Source organism: Micromys minutus, assembly GCF_963924665.1.
Source record: "Micromys minutus genome assembly, chromosome: 12".
Lineage (NCBI taxonomy): Eukaryota > Metazoa > Chordata > Mammalia > Rodentia > Muridae > Micromys > Micromys minutus.
This window is the reverse complement of record NC_137981.1, coordinates 16,804,936-16,825,209: the sequence shown is the minus strand read 5'-3', so window position 1 is coordinate 16,825,209 and position 20,274 is coordinate 16,804,936. Positions and strand designations below refer to the sequence as shown.

Below are 20,274 nucleotides of genomic sequence, written 5' to 3'. Positions count from 1 at the left end.
TATTGGAGGTCATTAGAAAGGTTACAAAAAAGTTTTGCAATTTAGGAAACAGCATGTATTCGAAAGAAAGGATCATTTGTGATCCCCCAGATCAAAAGTTTGGGCTATAGTACGTTTACACTCTTGTTTGTGCTTCTTGTTGTTGTTGTTGTTGTTGTTGTTGAATTTTATGTGTATAGGCATTTTGCCTACATGTATGTTTGCGTATCACCTGTGTGCCTGAGGCTTGGGAGACCAGAAAGGGCATTGGATTCTTAGAACAGATGGTATGGGTGCTGGAACTCTGATAGAATGGCTACTGGTCTTAACCAATGAGCACTCTCTCAAGCCTTGTTCATGATGTTCAAGGAATCATGAATAGGTTTAGCTCCCAGTCTTCCATGTCCACCTTTCTAGTCAATAGTGACTGCAGAAGACATACCTTACCATCTTCCTTGAAGCAAATGAATTCCAGATACTTATTTGTAAAGCATAGATCAACCTCGTTCTCAGCTACAGATGACAGATGAAGGAAGGGCTTATATAACCAGGAATGAGCATCATGAGATCTGAGTTTCCTGGTTTCTGTTCTGAGAAACAGGCCATGCCCACATGCACTGACAGCACAATGCAATTTATTCTTCCTACTGATGTGCCCTATAAGAGCCTTAGTAATAGCAACATTTTTTCTGGAATCCTTTGGGGAAATGTAGATAGGTAATAGAATGTTAAAAAGAGAAAGCTTTACTGAGTCAGTTTTCATATGAATGAAATTGACTCGCTCAGCAAAATTCCCTAATCCCATCTTCTAGAAAGTCTAAAGTTAAATTTTATTACATTGGATGTTTCTTTAAATCAGAATTTAAACTTAAATATATTTTGATCATAATCTTCCTTTCTCCCAAGTCCTTCCAGATCCTCCTGCACTCCATATCCCCCCAACTTTTAGTTCTTTCTCAAAAAACAAAAACCCAATACAAAACTGAAACCTTCCAAAACAAAGAACATAAAATAAAACCACACACAAAAAGAAAACTCCAAATTGTTAAGAATTTTTTTTAAAAAAATTACTGCGGAGCCCATCACATGTTGGTCAACTATTCCTGAACGTCAGGCCTGATCTGGAGCAGTTGAAATATCCAATGTCCCCTAATAGTGGAAACTGAATTTCTCTTCTCTGTGGGTATAAATGACAACTCAATGGCTAACCTCTGCCCCAGTGGCTTGTTACCTGAAGTCACTTTAGAGTATATGTTAGCAGAGGGAAGTTGCACCACTTCCTGCTGTTTCTCGTGCATTTAGAATTTGGAAAGCACTTGCTCATCTGTAATCCTAGGGGATCCGCTTCTTTATACAGTTTCAGGACAAGGAAGTAAACCAACTACTGAACCTACCAGTGCACATGTGATAGCTTGATTAACAATGCTTCTTCCCAAGATGCTCACTCAGAATATTGTATTTCTAGGTAGCCAAAAAAGGAATATTTCACTGGACAACTCCTAGGAAGTGAAATTGTGTCTAAATGATGCTCTAATAATCACAATAACAACATTTTTTACTGTAACTGTCTATACTCACTGTTCATTTTACAACTGTGGCTCAAGAAGAGTGCAAATTCTTTTCACCCAATGAATCTTTGTCCTGTTGAACATTTGAGGGCTTTGTCTGGTTAGATGCTCACTTGCTTGCTTGCTTGCTTGCTTGCTTGCTTGCTTGCTTGCTTGCTTGCTTGCTTGCTTGCTTTGAGACAGGTCTCACTACACAGCCCCTTCTGGCTCAGAACTTGCTATGCATACTGGCCTTGCATTCACAGTAAGCTGCCTGCTCTTACATCCAGCATGTTAGAATTAAGGGTGTGTGCTTGTTCCACAACTGGAACTGTTACACTAAGCTGTTTTCCCCATCTCCTTTCATTCTTTTCTGAGAAAACCCAAATAATTAGATTTATTAAGTAAAAGGAACCCTATTATGCCCCTGAGCTGGTTATAATCTAGACCACTCATACTTCTCTTACATGCAGGACAGCTGTCCTAGATGTAAGGAATGGAGTACAGTGGAACTGTACTGGAGAAAGCAATGAGCACAGAAGAGCCTCACCTTACCTCAGCATCATCAATCTCCTTAACAGCTCTGTGAGGAACCACACAAAGGGGAATTGATACATCTGTGTGTTCATCTCACTTCACTTCTGAAGACTCCAGAGACTTGTTCCCTAGGCCTTTTGCTGAGATGTGTAACATGTGACCTTCTCTTCAGTCTGTGCTTCCTCTCAGGGATTACTACAACTACCATCCTTCCCACCCAGGTGGTCTCAGGGGCTTCCTCATTTCCCCTGAAGAACATTCTTCTTCCAACTCTTCGTGTTTACATGGAATTTAGTATACTTGCTTGTTTATATATTAATTCTAGCAGGCAGTCTAAAGTCAAGGAAAAGAAGGAGCCATGGAAAATGCCCCACAAGTCTATGAGATGTCCAAGTGAACCCTTAAAGACTCATCCTCTGACAAGCAGTGAAATGAATGTTAGACTCACTTTCAGCTCTAATTCTGAGAGAGATATTTTGGTGGACAAAGCTTTCCCTTCTGGTAAAGAGATACATTAACACAAAGAAACAGAAAATTATGTTCTATTGGTCTCAAAAAATCAAATATAAGCCAGACATGGTGATATTTGCCTTTAATCCTAACACTCAAAATGCACATGGAGCTATGTGAAATTGATGTCAGCTTGGTCCATAAAGAAAGTTCCAAACAACTAAGGGCTGCATAGCAATACCTGTTGAGTTTTTATTAGGTTCTCTTCCTAGCTCCATGTTCCCAGAAATAAGACTCAGACTCAAAATTTATTTACAAATACCTTGGCTCTATTCTGACTAAATCATAGCTAAAATAACCTAATTTAAGCAACATTATTCCATGTGACTGGCTACTTGTTTTCAGTTACCATGCATCCAGCTCTTCACATCTTCCCATGTTCCTCTCCCATTTCTGACTCTATCCTAGAACTCTTTCTCCTCCCAGATGTCACATCTCTTCCTCCTGCCTAAGCCATAGGAAATATACTTTTTAATTGACAATAAACATGATATGTTCTCTACAATTCCATTTTTGTTCAATAAAATGTTCTTCTTTCAAACATAAATGAAATACAATTATAACTATTATGAAGATATTTATTAACTTATAAGGTCCAGCCCATTTATATTTGGAAGTTTAAAGTAGTCTATCATCTATTTTGTCTTGTTGAGTTCAGAGTTCTGTACCTAAATCACTTTCTATCCTAACTAGTATTATCAACCAAAAACAACTTCTTAGCTTCTAAACAATTTAAGCTTATGGTAAGACTATGAATATCTAGTCTTTAATCCTCTCAGAGACTTTAGAAGTAAAAACTACATGATTATGTATTAAGTACAATAATGCAGCTTCCAAAAATTGTAGAAATGACAGAGATGGCTGGCCACCGGGACAGTCACCAATATTCTCTATAACAGTGGTACATCAATATTTAGCATTGTAGCCCATAATACCTGACAGACATTTTTTAAGAAAAAACTATGAATGATTTGCTTACCCTGTCTTGGCAGAGCTTGGAAGTCAACTATTCTGTGTATATTTGTCCTTTTTGAACATTTGGTGTGCAGATGAAATTAGGGCATTTTCTTTGTCCAGTGGCTAACATGCCACAAATGAAACCATCTCCGAATGGGGGTCCTTCAATTTGCATCATCTCCTTTGAAGGGGAATGGGAATACTGTCAGGGGCAGACTTATCTCATAATCAAAAGATCTTTTAATAATGAAATAATTTTAAATGCCATATTCTGTAGATTTCTAATGCTTTTGAGACCATCTATCATTTTTTTGCGCGCTCTCTCTCTCCTCCCAAGAGTTAACCCTGTGGTACAGCTGTCCAGATGCAAATCCTGCCCAGAAAGAGCTGGTCTTCCAGGCGTGCTGTACTCATAAGTTCACGGGTGAAACAAACACTTCTGTTCCAATATCTGGCCAAAAAGGTACCTGCCAGAAGACAACAGGACTCAGGAACCACAGAACAACTAGGGACAGGATCATCCTGGTCTCCATCTGTGTCCAGGACTTAACACTGTGGCACAGCTCTCCAGACCCACATCCTGGCTGGAGAGACACAGCCCAGGAGCGCTATCACTCCTAAGTTCACAGGCTCATGGGCTCACAGGCTCACAAGAGGGACAAGTTCCAGGAAGAAACAGCAAGACCAATTAACACCAGAGATAGTGAGAGGCATGTGCAAGATCTTAAGCAACATAAACCAAGGCTACTTGTTATTATTAGAACCCAGTTTTTCTACTACAGCAAGTCCTGGATACCTCAACACACCCAAAAAAACAAGATTTTAGATCACACCTTATGATTATAATAGAGAACTTACTAACTCACTTAAATAACTCACTAAAAGAAATGCAGGAGAACAGAGATAAACAAATAGAAGCCTTTTAAGAGGAAACACAAAAATCCCTTAATGGATTACAGGAAAACACATTAAAAAAAAAAACATGAAGGAATTGGGAGCTGACCCCGTGCCATAGCTCTTTGTACCCAGACTCTCCTGGGAAAGAGCTGGTTTCACAGGACACTTCTGAGACAGGCAAGACCACCACTTCTGCTCAAATTCCTGGCACAAGAGGAACCTAACCAGAGCTTTCATGATACAGGAACTGAAGTTCCTGTCTGGGACAGGATCCTGTAGATTTGTGTTAAGTCAATACATGATTAGACAGGGAGAGGAGGAGGTAGAAAGAGAGAGAAGAAACAGAAGGAAAGGTGTCAGGGAGTAAAATGGAAGAGGAGTCAAGGGAGGAGAAGGAGAGTGAGGAACGAGAAAAGGAAGCCTAGAAAAATGGCAAGTTATAAGGGATCTCCTAGAAGGGGAATAGAGAGTGTAGTGGTGAATATGCCCAGTATAGACATGCATCTTGTGTTCCTAATGACTGAGTTGCGTTTTCACTGAATGGGTTTATTTGGGTTAAAGAGGATGTTGCAACAGGACACTTCTGGTTTCTGCCCTGGGCTGACACAGTGACACAGCTCTCTATACCCAGACTCTGCTGGAAGAGAGCTGATCCCCCAGTAGTGTAGACACACAGGCTTACAGAAAGGTCAAGCCACTGTCAGAATCAGCAAACCTAGCTAACCCCAGAGATAAGCAGATGGTGAGAGGCAAATCTAATAACCTTAGCAACAGAAACCAAGGCGAGCTCTACATTTGACAGAGGACTAATATTCAAAAAATATAAAGAACTCAAGAAGTTAGACACCAATAATCCAAATAACCTGATTTTTAAAATGAGATACAGAGTTAAAGAACTCTTAACAGAAAAATCTCAAATGGCAAAGAATGACCTAAAGAAATGTTCAACATCCTTAGTCATCAGAGAAATGAAAACCAAAATGACTCTGAGATTTCACCTTACATGCATCAGAATGGCTAAGATCAAAAACTCAAGAAACACCATGTGTTGGTGGGGTTGTGGAGGAAGGGGAACACTTCTCCACTGCTGGTGGGAGTGCAAATTTGTATAGCCACACTGAAAATCAGCTTGACAGTTTCTCACAAAAAAAAAAAAAAGTGGAAAGAGTTCTACCTCAAGACCCAGCTGTACCACTTCTGGGCATATACCTGAAATATGTAGCACTATTTCATAAGAACACTTGCTTAATTATGTTCATAGCAGCCTTATTCATAATGGCCAGAAACTGGAAATGACTCAGATGTCTCTCAACTGAAAAATGAATCCAGAAAATGCATTTAAACAATGGGATACTACATAGCCATTAACAACAAGGACATCATGAATTTTGCAGGAAAATAATATGGAACTAGAAAACATCCTGACTTGGGCCCTTTGCCACCAGAAACAGCGGATATCTAGGGACACAGGTCTGGTGATAGTGAGCAGTGAGTAACCAAAGCACAGAGAAGGCTAGGCAGAGAACTTGAAAAATGCACCCCTGCAGCCCATGTTGGGGACGGACCTCTGGCATAGGGACTTAGGATCCACCTGGAAAGCCCGAGCTCACTGATTAGACACACAAGCCCACAGTAAGGCACAGGCCCTTGTCAGTGGGAGCCAGGGTCTGCCCGGGAAAGGCAGTGCATGAAGTTCAACTCTACAGAGCCTCATACACCTGAACCAGAGGGGAGCTTGACACATAGGCCCAGGGAGAGCAAACCGGGAGTTCTCAGAGAGCAAAAAGTACTGTGCTATCTGAAAAAGAGTCCATTTTGGCCCAGAGAAAGAGCCAGGTCCCTGCCAGTAGTACTCAGGACCTGTGGGCACAGGGCTGAGCTACCAGAACAGCCTCACAAGAGCTCCCACATCTGAGACCACAAAGACAGAGCAGGGTCACTGCTACCAGAACTCACTGCTTGCACACTAAAAGCCGAACACGAAAAAGCGGTTTTCTTCCTGAGCCCATGGGCCCTAAGGTCCATGGGAGAGATGGGTACCAATTGTTGACAACAAGACCACGTATAATCACAGACAAAAAAAAAAATGGCAAGAGGAAAACGAAAGAACTTAAGCAATGAAAACCAAGACAACCTGGTAACATCAGAACCCAGCTCTCCCACCACAGCAAGCAGTGGATTGCCAAACACTCCAGAAAACGAAGACTCAGACCAAAAATCATACCTCAAGATGATGATAGTGATCTTTGAGAAGAGCATGAATAACTCACTTAAACAATTATGGGAGAAAAACCATAAACAATTAGAAGCTTTTAACGAAGAAACATGAAAATCACTCAAAGAACTCAGAGAACTACAGGAAAACACAACCAAAGAGATGAAGAAATTGAAAATGGAAAGAGAAACAATAAACAAAATACAAAAAGAGACAACCCGGGAAATAAAAACCTAAAAAAAAAAAATCGGGAGTCACAGATGCAAGCATCACCAACAGACTACAAGAGATGGAAGAGAGAATCTCAGGGGCCGAAGACAACATTGAAAACATAGACAAAATAGTCAGAGAAGATGCAAAAAACAAAAGGTTCCTAATCAAAAATGTCCAGGACACAATGAGAAGACAAAACCTAAGAATAATAGGAATAGAAGAGGGCAAAGAATATCAACTAAGAGGCACAGTAAATATCTTCAACAAAATCACAGAAGAAAATTTTCCTACCCTGAAGAATGAGATGACCATGAGCATAAAAGAAGCCTACAGAACTCCAAATAGAATGGACCAGAAAAGAAATTCTTCCTGACACATAATAATCAAAATACCAAGTGTTCAAAACACACACAAAAAAATACTAAAAGCAGTAAGGGAAAAAGGTCACATAACATATAAAGACAAACCAATCAGAATTACACCAGAATTCTCAACAGAGACTATGAAAGCTAGAAGATCCTGGAAAGACATCATACAGGCTCTACGAGAACACAAATGTCAGCCCAGGTTACTATATCCAGCAAAATTCTCAATCACCATAGATGAAGAGACCAAGATAGTCCAGGACAAAACTAAATTTACACAATATCTGTCCACAAATCTAGCCCTACAGAGAATCATAGATGGAAACCACAAAACAAGAAGGGAAATTACATCCTAGAAAAAGCAAGAAAATAACTAAACAAGAAAACCAAAAGAAGAAAGACACACAGACATAATTCTACCTCTAAAAGCAAAAATAGCAGGAAACAACAACCACTATTCCTTAATATCTGTTAACATAAATGGACTTAATTCCCCAATAAAGAAACATAAACTATCAAATTGGATTCAAAATGAAATACACCATTGTGCTGCGTACAAGAAATTCATCTCAGAGACAAATACAGTAACTACCTCAGAGTAAAAGGTTGGGGAAAAAAACCTTCCAAGCAAATAGCCCCAAGAAGCAAGCTGGAGTAGCCATTCTAATATCAAATAAAGTAGGCTTTCAACCAAAAGTTATTTTAAAAAGATAAGGAAAGACACTTATTATTCATTATACAAAAAATTTATCAGGAGGAATTCTCAATCCTAAATATATATGCTCAAAATTCAAGAGTACCCATATTCATAAAAGAAACCTTACTAAAACTCAAAACATACATTACACCACACACAATAAATGTTGGAGACTTCAACACCCCACTCTCCTCAATGGCCAGATCTTGGAAGCAGAAACTGAACAGAAACGAAGTGAAACTAGCAGAGGATATAAACCAACTAAAATTAACAGACATCTACAGAACATTTCACCCTAAAACAAAAGAATACACCTTTTTCTCAGCACCTCACAGCACCTTCTCCAAAATTGACTATATAGTCAGTTACAAAAAAAAATCTCAAAAGATATAAGAAGATTGAAATACTCCCATGCATCCTATCAGATCACCATGGACTAAGGCTGGTCTTTAAAAACAACAAAAAGACCATATATACATGAAAGCTGAACAATGCTCTACTCAATGATAGCATAGTCAAAGAAGAAAGAAATTAAGGATTTTCTAGAATTTAATAAAAATGAAAGCACAACATACCCAAACCTATGGGATGCAATGAAAGCTCATAGCTCTGAGTGCCTCTAAAAAGAAACTGGAGAGAGCATACACTATTAACTTGACAGCACAGTTGAAAGCTCTAGAACAAAAAGAAACAGATACACCCAAAAGGTAGATAGCAAGAAATAATCAAACTCAGAGCAGAAATTAACCAAATACAAACAAAAAGAACCATTCAAAGAATCAAGAAAACCAGGAGCTGGTTCTTTGAGAAAATTAACAAGATTGATAAACCCTTAGCCAGACTAACTAGAGGGCAAAGAGAGAGTATCCAAATTAACAAAATCAAAATGAAAGGGGAGACATAAGAACAGAAACAGAGAAAATTGAAGAAATAATCAGAGCCTATGACAAAAGCCTATACTCAACAAAACTGGAAAATCTTGAGGAAATGAATGAATTCATAGACAGATACCAGATACCAAAGTTAAACCAGGACCAGATAAACCATCTAAATAATCTCATAACACCTAAAGAAATAGAAGCAGTCATCAAAAGCCTCCCAACCAAAAAAAAAAAAAAAAAACCCCACAGGACCAGATGGTTCGAATACATTTCTAAGGTTGTAATTAAGTATTTGTTGGTACATATACATACACATATGTATATATGTAACAATGATATAGGAAAAAGGCTATTGATGTGAGGGGATAGGAGAGAAACTGGGAGGGGCTGTAGGGAGGAAAGGGGGATGTGATACAGTTCTATTTTAATTAAAATATATTATTTTTGTTGTTGTTGAACTTCACAGTCTGTGAGTTGTTTCTGGGGTGTTCAGAGCTTTCTGGGGTTAGTATCCCATTATCAGTGACTGCATATTATGTCTATTCTTTTGTGACTGGGTTATCTCACTCAGGATGATATTCTCTAGATGCATCCATTTTCTTAAGAATTTTGTTAAGTAATTGTTTCTGATGGCTGAGTAGTATTCCATTGTGTAAATGTACCAAAATTTTTGTATCCATTCATCTACTGAAGGACATCTGGGTGTTTTTCCAGCTTCTGACTATTATAAATAGAGCTGCAATGAACATTGTGGTGCATGTATCTTTGTTGTATTTTGGAGTGTCTCTGTGGTAAATGCCCAGAAGTGGAATAATTGGGTCTTCAGGTAGTACTATGTCCATTTTTCGGAGGAACCGCCAGACTGATTTCCAGAGTAGTTGTATCAGTTTACAACCCCACCAGCAGTGGAGAAGTGTTCCTCTTTCTCCATATCCTCAACAGCATCTGCTGTCATCTGAGTTTTGGATCTTGGCCAATCTGACTGGTGTGAGGTGGAATCTCAGGGTTGTTTTGATTTGCATTTCCCTGATGTCTAAGGATGTTGAGCACTTCCTTAGATGTTTCTCAGCCATTCGATATTCCTCAATTGAGAACGTTTTGTTTAGCTCTGTACCCCATTTTTAATAGGGTTGTTTGATTCTCTGGTGTCTAGCTTTTTGAGTTCTTTGTATACCTTGGATATTAGGCCTCTATCTGATGTGGGGTTGGTAAAGATCTTTTCCCACTCTGTTGGCTGCCATTTTGTTTTCTTGACAGTGTCTTTAGCCTTACAGAAACTTTGCAATCTCATTAAGTCCCATTTGTCAATCTTTGACCTTAGAGCACTAGCCATTGGTGTTCTGTTCAGGAAATTTTCTCCTGTGCCTGTGAGTTCTAAGGTTTTCCCTACTTTCTCATCTAATAGTTTCAGTGTACCTGGTTTAATGTGGAAATCTTTGATCCACTTACACTTGAGCTTTGTACAAGAAGATACAAAAGGGTCTATTTTCATTCTTCTGCATGCTGAGTGCCAGTTGGACCAACACCATTTGTTGAATAAATAGGCTGTCCTTTTTCCATTGAATGTTTACAGCTCCTTTGTCAAAAATCAGGTGACCATATATTTGAGGGCTCATATCTGGATCTTCTATTCTATTCCATTGATCCACGTGCCTATTTGTGTACCGGTAGCATGCAGTTTTCAGCACAATTGCCTTGTAATATAGCTTGAGGTCAGGGATAATGATTCCCGCAGATGTTTTCTTGTTGTTGAAAGCTCTGAATACCCCAGAAACAACTAGCATGCCATATGAAGCTTATATAACAAAGGCCAAATAGTGAAAGCCCCAGTCCTTCTTATAAAATAAGCGTATAGCACCCTCTCAGAGTGTGGTACACCTAGACCTTAAATCATTAATAATCCAAGAGCTAGGAATGTAGCCTTGTGGCTATTTTTGGTACTCAAAGATTATTATGTATAATCTATACACACCAAGAAAACTCTGACTGTTTCCATGTTACATTCTGTTCTACATGTACTTTATGCTTATGATAACTAGTGGGATTTCAATGCATGCTGTCAAATCTCTAAAAGAATTGCCAAAATGCTTTCAAAAATCTCTAAATATATCTCTCTTCTTTAAATAAAGTTGTAAGAAAAGAAAAAGAAAAAAACAATATCCTGAGTGAGGTAACCCAGACCCAAAATTACATGCATAGTATGTACTCACTTATAAGTGGATATTAGCCATAAACAAGAATAGTATGTTTTTTTTTCTGCTCAGTGGGTCATATTTTACACATTTTGTCTGAGTCTTGTGTTTGAAAAATGTATTGTCTTCAGCAATATGTAGTTGCCTTCAAACTCTGGAAGGCAACCAAAAGAAGCAGCCGGTACCCTGTATTGTTTTCAGAGTCACTTGAACTCCCATAAACAACACTCAAATGGAGATTTCTCATGTCTGATACTATGGCACGTGCCCCTGTGCACACATACAAACACACAGAGATGGATTAGATACATAGATAGCTAGATGATAGATAGATAGATGATACATAGATAGATGATAGATAGATAGATAGATAGATAGATAGATAGATAGATAGATAGATAGATAGATAGACAGATAGATAGATAGATAGATAGATGTACAAATGAATAAGTGACTAAACAAATAAAGGTAACAAAAACTAAACAAGATTTTTTAAAACAATGGTAATGGTATTCATCTATTGCAAAGTGAAGTTTTCTTGTTGAGGGGTGAAGATCGCACTAACCTATATGGAAGAACAGATATTTAGAGAGCAATTAGGAATTATACTGCTTTGATAAAGTGATACTTGCAGGTTCTTGTCTAAGATCCATAACTTCACTAGCCCTGGGTAGTTGGTTAGGTTTCCAATATCAGAGATGATTTCCCTCGTGTTGAACTGGTCTTATATACAATTAGAGAGTTGTTGTTTACCAAGAAGATATATCTACAGCTAGTGCTCCTTTATTGTGCCATGTAAGTGGTGGTGGTGATTTATATGTAGTCCCAAACCTGGGTGAGAGTATTAGTTATTTTCTCTCTTTGGAAGCTTCCATGGTACCTTCTAGTAGCATAAAAGTACAAACAACTAAAGGATTCCAAGAGAGTAACAGTCTTCCCCAGGATAGAATACAACAATGAGTTGTCCAAATTCAAATAGTTATCACTAAAAACATGCATAAAAATGAAATAATCAGAGTGAACAGGATGTACTTACATACTGAGAAATGTATGCACTTATGTAACATTAATGAAAAAATGAAGCTACAAATTTGAAAAAGAGCAAGAATGGGTATATGAAAAAGTTTGAAGTGAGGATAGGGAAGGGAAAGATGAAATAATTATAATCTTTAAAACTAAAAAAATAATTTTAAAAATCAAATATAATTAGGAAATGTTTTTAAAGCTGTGGGATTTAACTGAACACTCTATCTCATGACACAAAATTACATACTCTATTAGAATAACACAAACTTAAATGGGCCATGGATTGTGCACATTATCCTTAATAATCCCTGTAGATCAATTTATCAAGATCATTAGTGAAACTCCATGACAAGAAGCACACAGGTCCTCAAGGACAACATAGTAAATAACAGGTTCATTTATACACAGAGCTGAGAAATCTTAACAGTGTGCAACATAAAACATAAATAGGGACCGATAGAAAAATCATTACACAGTGAGAAATAGAACACAACAATCATGCAGTGCAAAGGAAGCAGAATCAGTAACGTATAAAATGCTTATGCACAACATCTATGTTTGATCCTGGAAAGGAGAGAATCTTTGTGGCCTTATACCGACTTAAGGATGACTTAGTATGTGGTAGGCGCAACTTGTTCTTCATGACAGGTGGGCCTGTTATGATATGTGTGCAAAACAGTGAAGGAATAGCTCTTTCCACTGAAATGTAAACCAAAAGGAATCTGTACGGGAGTTACTGTTTTCTTTCTCAATTCTCTCTCCATTGCACAGCTCATTTAAAAAGGATTTGGGAATGGGGTGCGTGCTTGAAACTATACTACTGAAAGGGGAGCCAAGGGTGAGGCCAGAATGAGCTATAGAGAGGCCTTACAGATAGAGACCCTCTCTTTAAGGGGAGAAGCACAAAGAGAAAGAAAAGGAGGATGAGAGAAAGAAGAGGAGGTAGTTGTGTGGCAAAATAAAATCAGTGCTGATGAAGATTAAAAGTGTGTGCAGAACTTAATGATAGCCATGTAATGAAGATGTAACTAACATTGCCAGTTATCTGGCACATTCCATCTGCCATCCTCTCCTACGACTGACATTTTATCTGCCCATGTTGCTCTGCTGTCTTTAATGTCAACAAACATAATCTAGAGCTGATATACATGTGGCTCAGACTTACATAGTTTGATATGGTATCAAATCTATGACCTGGGTTCAGAGTCACTGCTGATGTGCTTCATTCCATGTGAAGGGACTGCTCAGCACTGTCCAGGAGAGGCTGCTTACGTGGAAAGGTGCAGAATGTGTTGCTGTAGAAAGCTACCGGTCTTTCCTGATGTCATATCAAAATGAGAATCAATATGGGTTGGTCTTATTCTTAATAATTATCCTAGTTTAAAATCTTAAAATCTCTTAATTCTTATGTTTCTTCTCTTTATAGCTTCTTGTCTAAAAATATAGCTTTGTTGCTTAATTGGAATCATTCACTTAGACTATTACTAAACTGCTGTGCTGTGACCACTACACCATCACAAGTATATTTGTCTAATCAAATATCATTTCAGCAATAGTCTTACTCTATTTTGTTATGCTGAATGAATATCATAAATGCTATGTATATACAATTTTTATTAAGATTGTATAATGTTCTTGCTTATCAAAAAATTGAGATTATTTTCTTCACCCAAGCCTGGTGCTCATGACTATATCAACCATTCAGGAGGGTAAGACTAGGAGATGGAGGGCTCCAAACATTGCCTAGGAGGTTACATAGCACGTTTCAGGCCATCCAGTACTATCCATAATAAAATCTTGTCATTAAAAATAATTTTTAAAGAATTCTATTTATACACTGAGGCAGTCATCTGGCTCTTTCTCTGTGCTTTGATTTCTTTTCTCTTTCTTGTTTTTTGTCTCTTCTCAGTTTTTTTTTACTTTATTTTTACAGTTTAGGTTAATGAAATCCAGAGCCTCACATATGCTCAGTAAATATTTTGCACCTACCTCCTATGTTGATGCTTAAAATTACTTTTCCTTGGAAAATGTAACATGAGAGAAAAAAAAAGCAAGAGGATTTGAAGGTAGGATGAACTGAGAAGGGAGAGTGAAAGACGTAGAAGTACATTACCTGCATGAGGCAGGGTCATAATAAAACATCTTATTGTGTACAAATAACATGTTCTCATAAAGAAGAAAAACATACATCTTATTACTTACTATGTTCTGCAATAAAAGGAGGGCAAATTTTGGAATGTGAATAAATCAAATTTAGAAACAAATATTTTTGTTTAATGTAATCTCATGTTTTGTTTGATCTTTTTCTTTTTTCTTTTTACAAATTGACACTGTACAGAGTTCAAATGGCAGTAAAACTACTGCCTTGGACTGTTGGCTTTAGTGACAGGTGTAATTTGATTTCAGGTCAGTACTTGCTACGTGGCAGCAGCACACACAGAGCTTTTCTAGGCTCAAGAGCCTGTGCTGGCTCTCTCTGGTCTGAGGACAGCTGTAAAGCTGCCACCGTGTCCTGTTGGCTTGCCCATCGCCCCTGCTTACCATCGTAACACTGGGTCAACAGAAAGCTGTACAGTGGTGAACTCTGCACCTAGGCAGTTTAGTAATGGTGATAACTATTCAGAGTCAGGTTCTCAGAAGAACCTTGGATATACTTTGAATGAACTGAGGTAGGTTCTGAATAATGAACTTTAAAGAATATTCTGGAATTAATAAGAAGTGCTTTAGGGGAAAAAATCTCATATTTTCATACATTTTCATACATTATAATCATTTTTAATATAAAATTTTAAACAAAAACATGATAAATTGTCAATGTGAAACTAAGCATAGTAAATAACTGTGGCTTTTATTACGAAAAACAAACATTACTTATAAAATTATGAATGAAACATAATAATGCAGTATCTTAAAATATAAAAAAGCAAACTACATAAACTTATTTCATTTATTGACTTTCTTCACTGATAGTATTTAACATAGTAAAAAATAAATTCTCTTAACAAAAACAGCTCCAAAAATCTAAATTAATGTCAAGTTATACATTATTGAAATTTGTACAAACTCTATTGAAAGTAATGGCATGCACATCTACACATTTGGAGTTGGTAGCACTTGGTTGTGTCTGAACAACGGTCACTGAAAAGCAGGCCAGAAAAACAAAAAGATTACCCTTATTTCAATAATTTTTATTTTGATTATTTGTACCAGTTTTTCAGGAGCCGAGGATCAAACTCTTGTCCTTGTGCTAACAGAGCGGTATATCATCAAGATGACAGAACTTGAATTTAATTGTTGTTTCTTCATAGAAAATTTACAAAACTTAGAATTCGTGTTTTAGAAACAGAGCCAAACATAATCAAAAATAGGAAAAGATTTCTTCAAGGCTTATTTGAAAGTGTTTAGTGCATTTGCCTGCATGGGTCAATCTCTTGGTCTAAAGAAAAGCTTCAAGATATTTGATCAACAAACCATATCATTATTATTTACCTTATCTCCACAGTCTGGTGACCATGAATAAGTCAGAGGGATCCACAGTGACATATTTTGTCTTATTGGGCTTCCCTGGTCCCTGGAAGATTCAAATCACACTTTTCTCACTGATTCTGATGGTCTACATGGTAACTTTGACTGGGAATACGGCCATCATTTGTGCAGTGAGGTGGAACCAACAACTCCACAGTCCCATGTATATGTTTCTGGCCAACTTCTCCTTCCTAGAAATCTGGTACGTGACCTGCACAGTCCCCAACATGCTGGGCACCTTTCTTTCCAACACTAAGACTATGTCCTTCTCTGGATGCTTTACTCAGTTCTACTTCTTCTTCTCCCTGGGCACAACTGAATGTTTCTTCCTCTGTGCCATGGCTTATGATCGGTACCTAGCCATCTGCTACCCACTGCACTATCCTTCCATCATGACTAGGCAATTCTGCAGTATTCTGATGTCCCTCTGTTGGATCATTGGTTTCTCTGGACATGTGATTCCCATTTTCTTCATTTCTCGATTATCTTTCTGTGGTCCCAACATCATTGATCATTTTCTCTGTGATGTGGACCCACTAATGGTTCTGTCTTGTACCCCTAAACCCATCATAAAGCATGTATTCTATTCTATAAGTACACTTTTCATTGTCCTCACTGGTTTGTACATCCTTGCATCCTACACCCTGGTGCTCAGAGCTGTTCTTAAGGTTCCTTCTTCAGATGGACGACAAAAGGCCTTCTCAACCTGTGGATCCCACCTGCTGGTAGTGTCTCTATTCTATGGAACCATAATGGTGATGTATGTGACTCCCACATCTAGCAATTCTGTTGCTATGCATAAAATTATCACACTGATATACGCTGTGGTGACACCAGCTTTAAATCCTTTCATCTATAGCTTGCGTAACAAGGACATGAAATATGCTCTCCATAATATTTTCTTTGAGAAAAGATTATGTAAAACTAATAAATAGGGTTTTATTAACTATGGGACCCTCAATACTTCTAAGAGCACCTTCAAAGGTGTGAGATACACTTACACAGACAAACACTTATATGCATACAAAATAAAAATGAATCTTTGTTTTTTTACTCTAGACAGGGCATTCTGGTATGTGCCTTTAATCTAAGTGGTTGAGAGCAAAAGTAGGTACATCTATGTGAGTTCAATATTAGACAGGGATAGATAGTGAAACCCTGTCTCAAAAAAAAAAAAAACAAATGTCTAAGATGAAAAGATAGCCCACCAGGTGCACATGAAGCCAGCCTGAGTCTAGAAGTTAATAAATGTATAATCAAAGGGCAGAGTCAGAGACGTGACTCAAACATTTTGGGGGAGCTCAGTAGGTTGTGAGTGAATTCGAGATATTAGATACTGAGTTATTCATGCTTTTGGCGTTTGGTTTTGTTCTTTTCAGATTGTAACAGTGCCAGGGTTTTCCTTCTTGAAGTACGAAAGTATTAAACTTATTTTTTTATTTTTCAGAAGCAGAAAAATGAGAAGCTTTTTTTAATTTTTAGGTTTTAAAAGAAACTTTGGATTTTTTTCGATTTTTTTAGTATTTGGACTTTTTGTTGAAACTGTTTTGGGGGGGTTTTGTTGTTGTTGTTGTTTTGGTTTGGGGGGGAGCAGGTTTTTTTTGAGACTTTGGATTTTTAAAGAGCCTAAATTTAAAAGTGTTTCAATTTTGGAAAGACTGCAGAACCTTTAAAGTTTGTAAAACGTGATATTGTGATATCCATGTTATTGTGATATTCATATTGTGATGCTCGTGTTAATTGTGATCTTGTGGATGAACAAAAAAAATGAGGATATGACTTAACAGTGATATGTTTGCTGTTCAGTTGGCAAGGGGTCATTTGAACTATCGAGTTTTACGTCAACTTGACACAAACTAGAATCATCTGAAATGAGGGAATCTCAATTGAGAAATTGCTTCTATAAGGTCCAGCTGTAGGACATTTTCATAATTAGTGATAAATGTGGGATGGTCCAGCCCACTGTGGATGGTACTAACCCTGGGCTGGTGGTTCTGGGTTCTGTAAGAAACCAGAATGAGTAAGCTGTGATGAGCAAGCCAATATGAAGCATTCCTCCATGGCTTCTGTATCAGCTACTGCCTCCAGGTTCCTGCCCAGTTTGAGTTTCTGCCCTGATTTTCATCAAAGATGAACTGTGATGTGGAAGTATAAGCCAAATAATTCCTTTCTTCCCCAAATTGCATCTAGTCATGGTATTTCAACAGTGACAATAACCTTAACTAAGACAAACATCATTCATAGACTCATTAGTAGACTGTGAATGTAACTCACATGTATTACTTCATCATCCTAACCAACAGTAGGTAAAACTAAACATAAAATTAGACTGAAACCATAAATAAGAATACCTTTAGTAAAAGATGCTGAGTGTGTGATTTTCCTAATGAAAGAATAGTTCATCATAGTTCCACTACAGTGATTTGAATAAGACTACTTCAAAAAAAAAAAGGCATGTCTAGCACATTTCAAGTCCATGAAATGTGGTCCAAAGCTCCAGCTTCACGTTGTCTACATGTACACTAATGCACACATAGCATTAGATGTTCGCCTTGAGCTAAATAGACCACCTACCGCATGTTTAGATCTTCTAGTGTCTTGGAGGCATGGTTTTCTTCCTTCCTTGATATAAAAAGTACAGATTGGGAGACTGGCCGTGCCTGTGTTGCTTTGAATAATTTTGGCCCACATAGACCCATGTGTATCAATGCTTGATCAGAGAGAGTGGCATTATTAGGCGGCATGGCCTTGTTGGAGTAGGTTTCGCTTTGTTAGAGGAAGTGCATCACTGTATAGGCAAGCTTTAAGGTCTCCTATGCTCACACTCTGCCCAGTGTGAATTCAGAGTCTCCTCCTGACTGCCATTGAAGGAGAGTCTCCTTGGTGCCTGAGGATCAAGATGTAGAATTCTGGCTCCTCCAGCACCTAGTCTGTCTGCATGCTGCCATGCTTCTCACCATAATGATAATGGACTGAACCTCTGAAACCATAAGCCAGCCCCAATTAAATGTTTCCATTTATAAGAAAAAAAAAGACTACTTCTAGACTCAGATGTTTGGACAATCACTCATTTGGTTCAACATTGTTCACTATAGTTTGAGGAATGGTTGTATGATATGTGGTTCATAAACTTCAGGTGAAGAAGGGGTGATTAGCTCTGAGAGCAAAACAAGAAACAATCAGTCACATTTCCACAACACACAAAGCACCCATATTTACACTCTATAAAAAGTAACCCATTTGACCATCTTGAAAAGGATCCTACAAATAAGTATTACTTAGAGACATAAAGCAATCCCAAAAGGAAGTCTATGCAGAGTAGATCACTAAAAAAGAACAATGAATGAAGCAAGTAGTGGCCAACCAGGAAAGCACTGTCCCTGTCTGAAGAACCAACCTAATTGTGTGGAGGTTGGAAGGTGTCTGTATGTATTTGTGAATGTGTGTGCATGTGTGCATATTTTTGAGTGTGCATGCCATATATGTTACGAAAAATCAATATGCAGACATTAAACTTATAAGGCAACGTCACATGATTACATCACTATTCCAGCCTAGGAAATATCTTTCTGTCTTCTATTACCCCTTTCATCCAAGAATAACCAGGAACAAAGTAGAAGAAAAAGAGTACAGGCCAGACAGAAAGTAGGTTGACCTTAAGCTAGATTTAATCATCAGGACAAGTTACAATTTAAATCTAAAAATGAAAATTCTGGTTCTAGATTATACTGAGCTTTCTAATTTCTATATAAGGTAACGGTGTATTCTTAGCAAACAAAATGATTAAAAGCTTTCATAATAGTGAAGATATTAACCATGGGTAGAGTTTTGGATGGAGCAAGGTGAGGAAGAAGACATATAAGTTGAACATTTATATATCTTCTTGTTTTTAAACATTGGTTGAAGTGTTTGTATACTTCTTGATCACATTATCTTCTAAGCACCAAGTTGTGATCATTACTTATATTGTTTATATGCTGCTATGAACATAGTTGAACAAGTGTGCCTGTGGGATATTGGGGAATATTTGGGGTATATGCTCAGGAGTGACATAGTTGGGTCTTAAAGTAAAGCTATTCCCAGTTTTCTAAAAAGCTTCCAAATGTATTTCCAAAGTTCTTGTACAAGTTTGAAATCCAAACATGAAGGAGTGTTAAGTATTCCTCTTGTTCCATATTCTCACTAGCATGTGCTATCATTTTTATTCTTTATTTAAACAAGGCTAAACAGAAATTTCTCAAGAGAAGAATCTCTAATGTCTAAGAAAAAATTAAAGAAATGTTTGGTGTCCTTACTCATTGGGGAAATGCAAATCATAACAACTTTGAAATATCATCTTACACCCATCAGAATACCTAATATAAAATATTCAAGTTTCCTGTATTTTTATGTACACTTCCCTTAGTTTAGGAAAGTTTTCTTCTGTATTGTTGTTGAAGATCTGTTCTATGCCATTGACCTAGGTTTCTTCTCCCTCACCCATGTCTATACTTCAAAGTTTTGGGGTTTCATGGTATTCCATATTTCCTGTGATTCTTCTATTGTATTTTTTAGTAAATTTTCATTTCTCCTGCTTATTTGCTCTTGGTCCTCTATTTTGTATTCAAGACTTGATATTCAGTCCTCTGTTTTGTTCATTCTTCTTTAAAGACTTTCCTTTGAGTTGTCTAGTTAAGCTACTGAGGTTTTTTTTTTTTTTTTTTTTTAGTTCCATCTTCATTTCAGATTGAGTC

General features: G+C 37.5%; 1 protein-coding gene across 1 annotated transcript; it reads left to right on the top strand.

Moving 5' to 3' along the window:
- Positions 1-15,528: 15,528 nt before the first annotated feature.
- On the top strand, positions 15,529-16,476 carry LOC308428070 (olfactory receptor 11H7-like; the record flags this gene model as incomplete). Its single annotated transcript, XM_080926342.1, has 1 exon — positions 15,529-16,476. One exon carries the CDS (start codon positions 15,529-15,531, stop codon positions 16,474-16,476), a length of 948 nt encoding a protein of 315 aa, XP_080782468.1.
- Between the last annotated feature and the right edge of the window lie 3,798 nt (positions 16,477-20,274).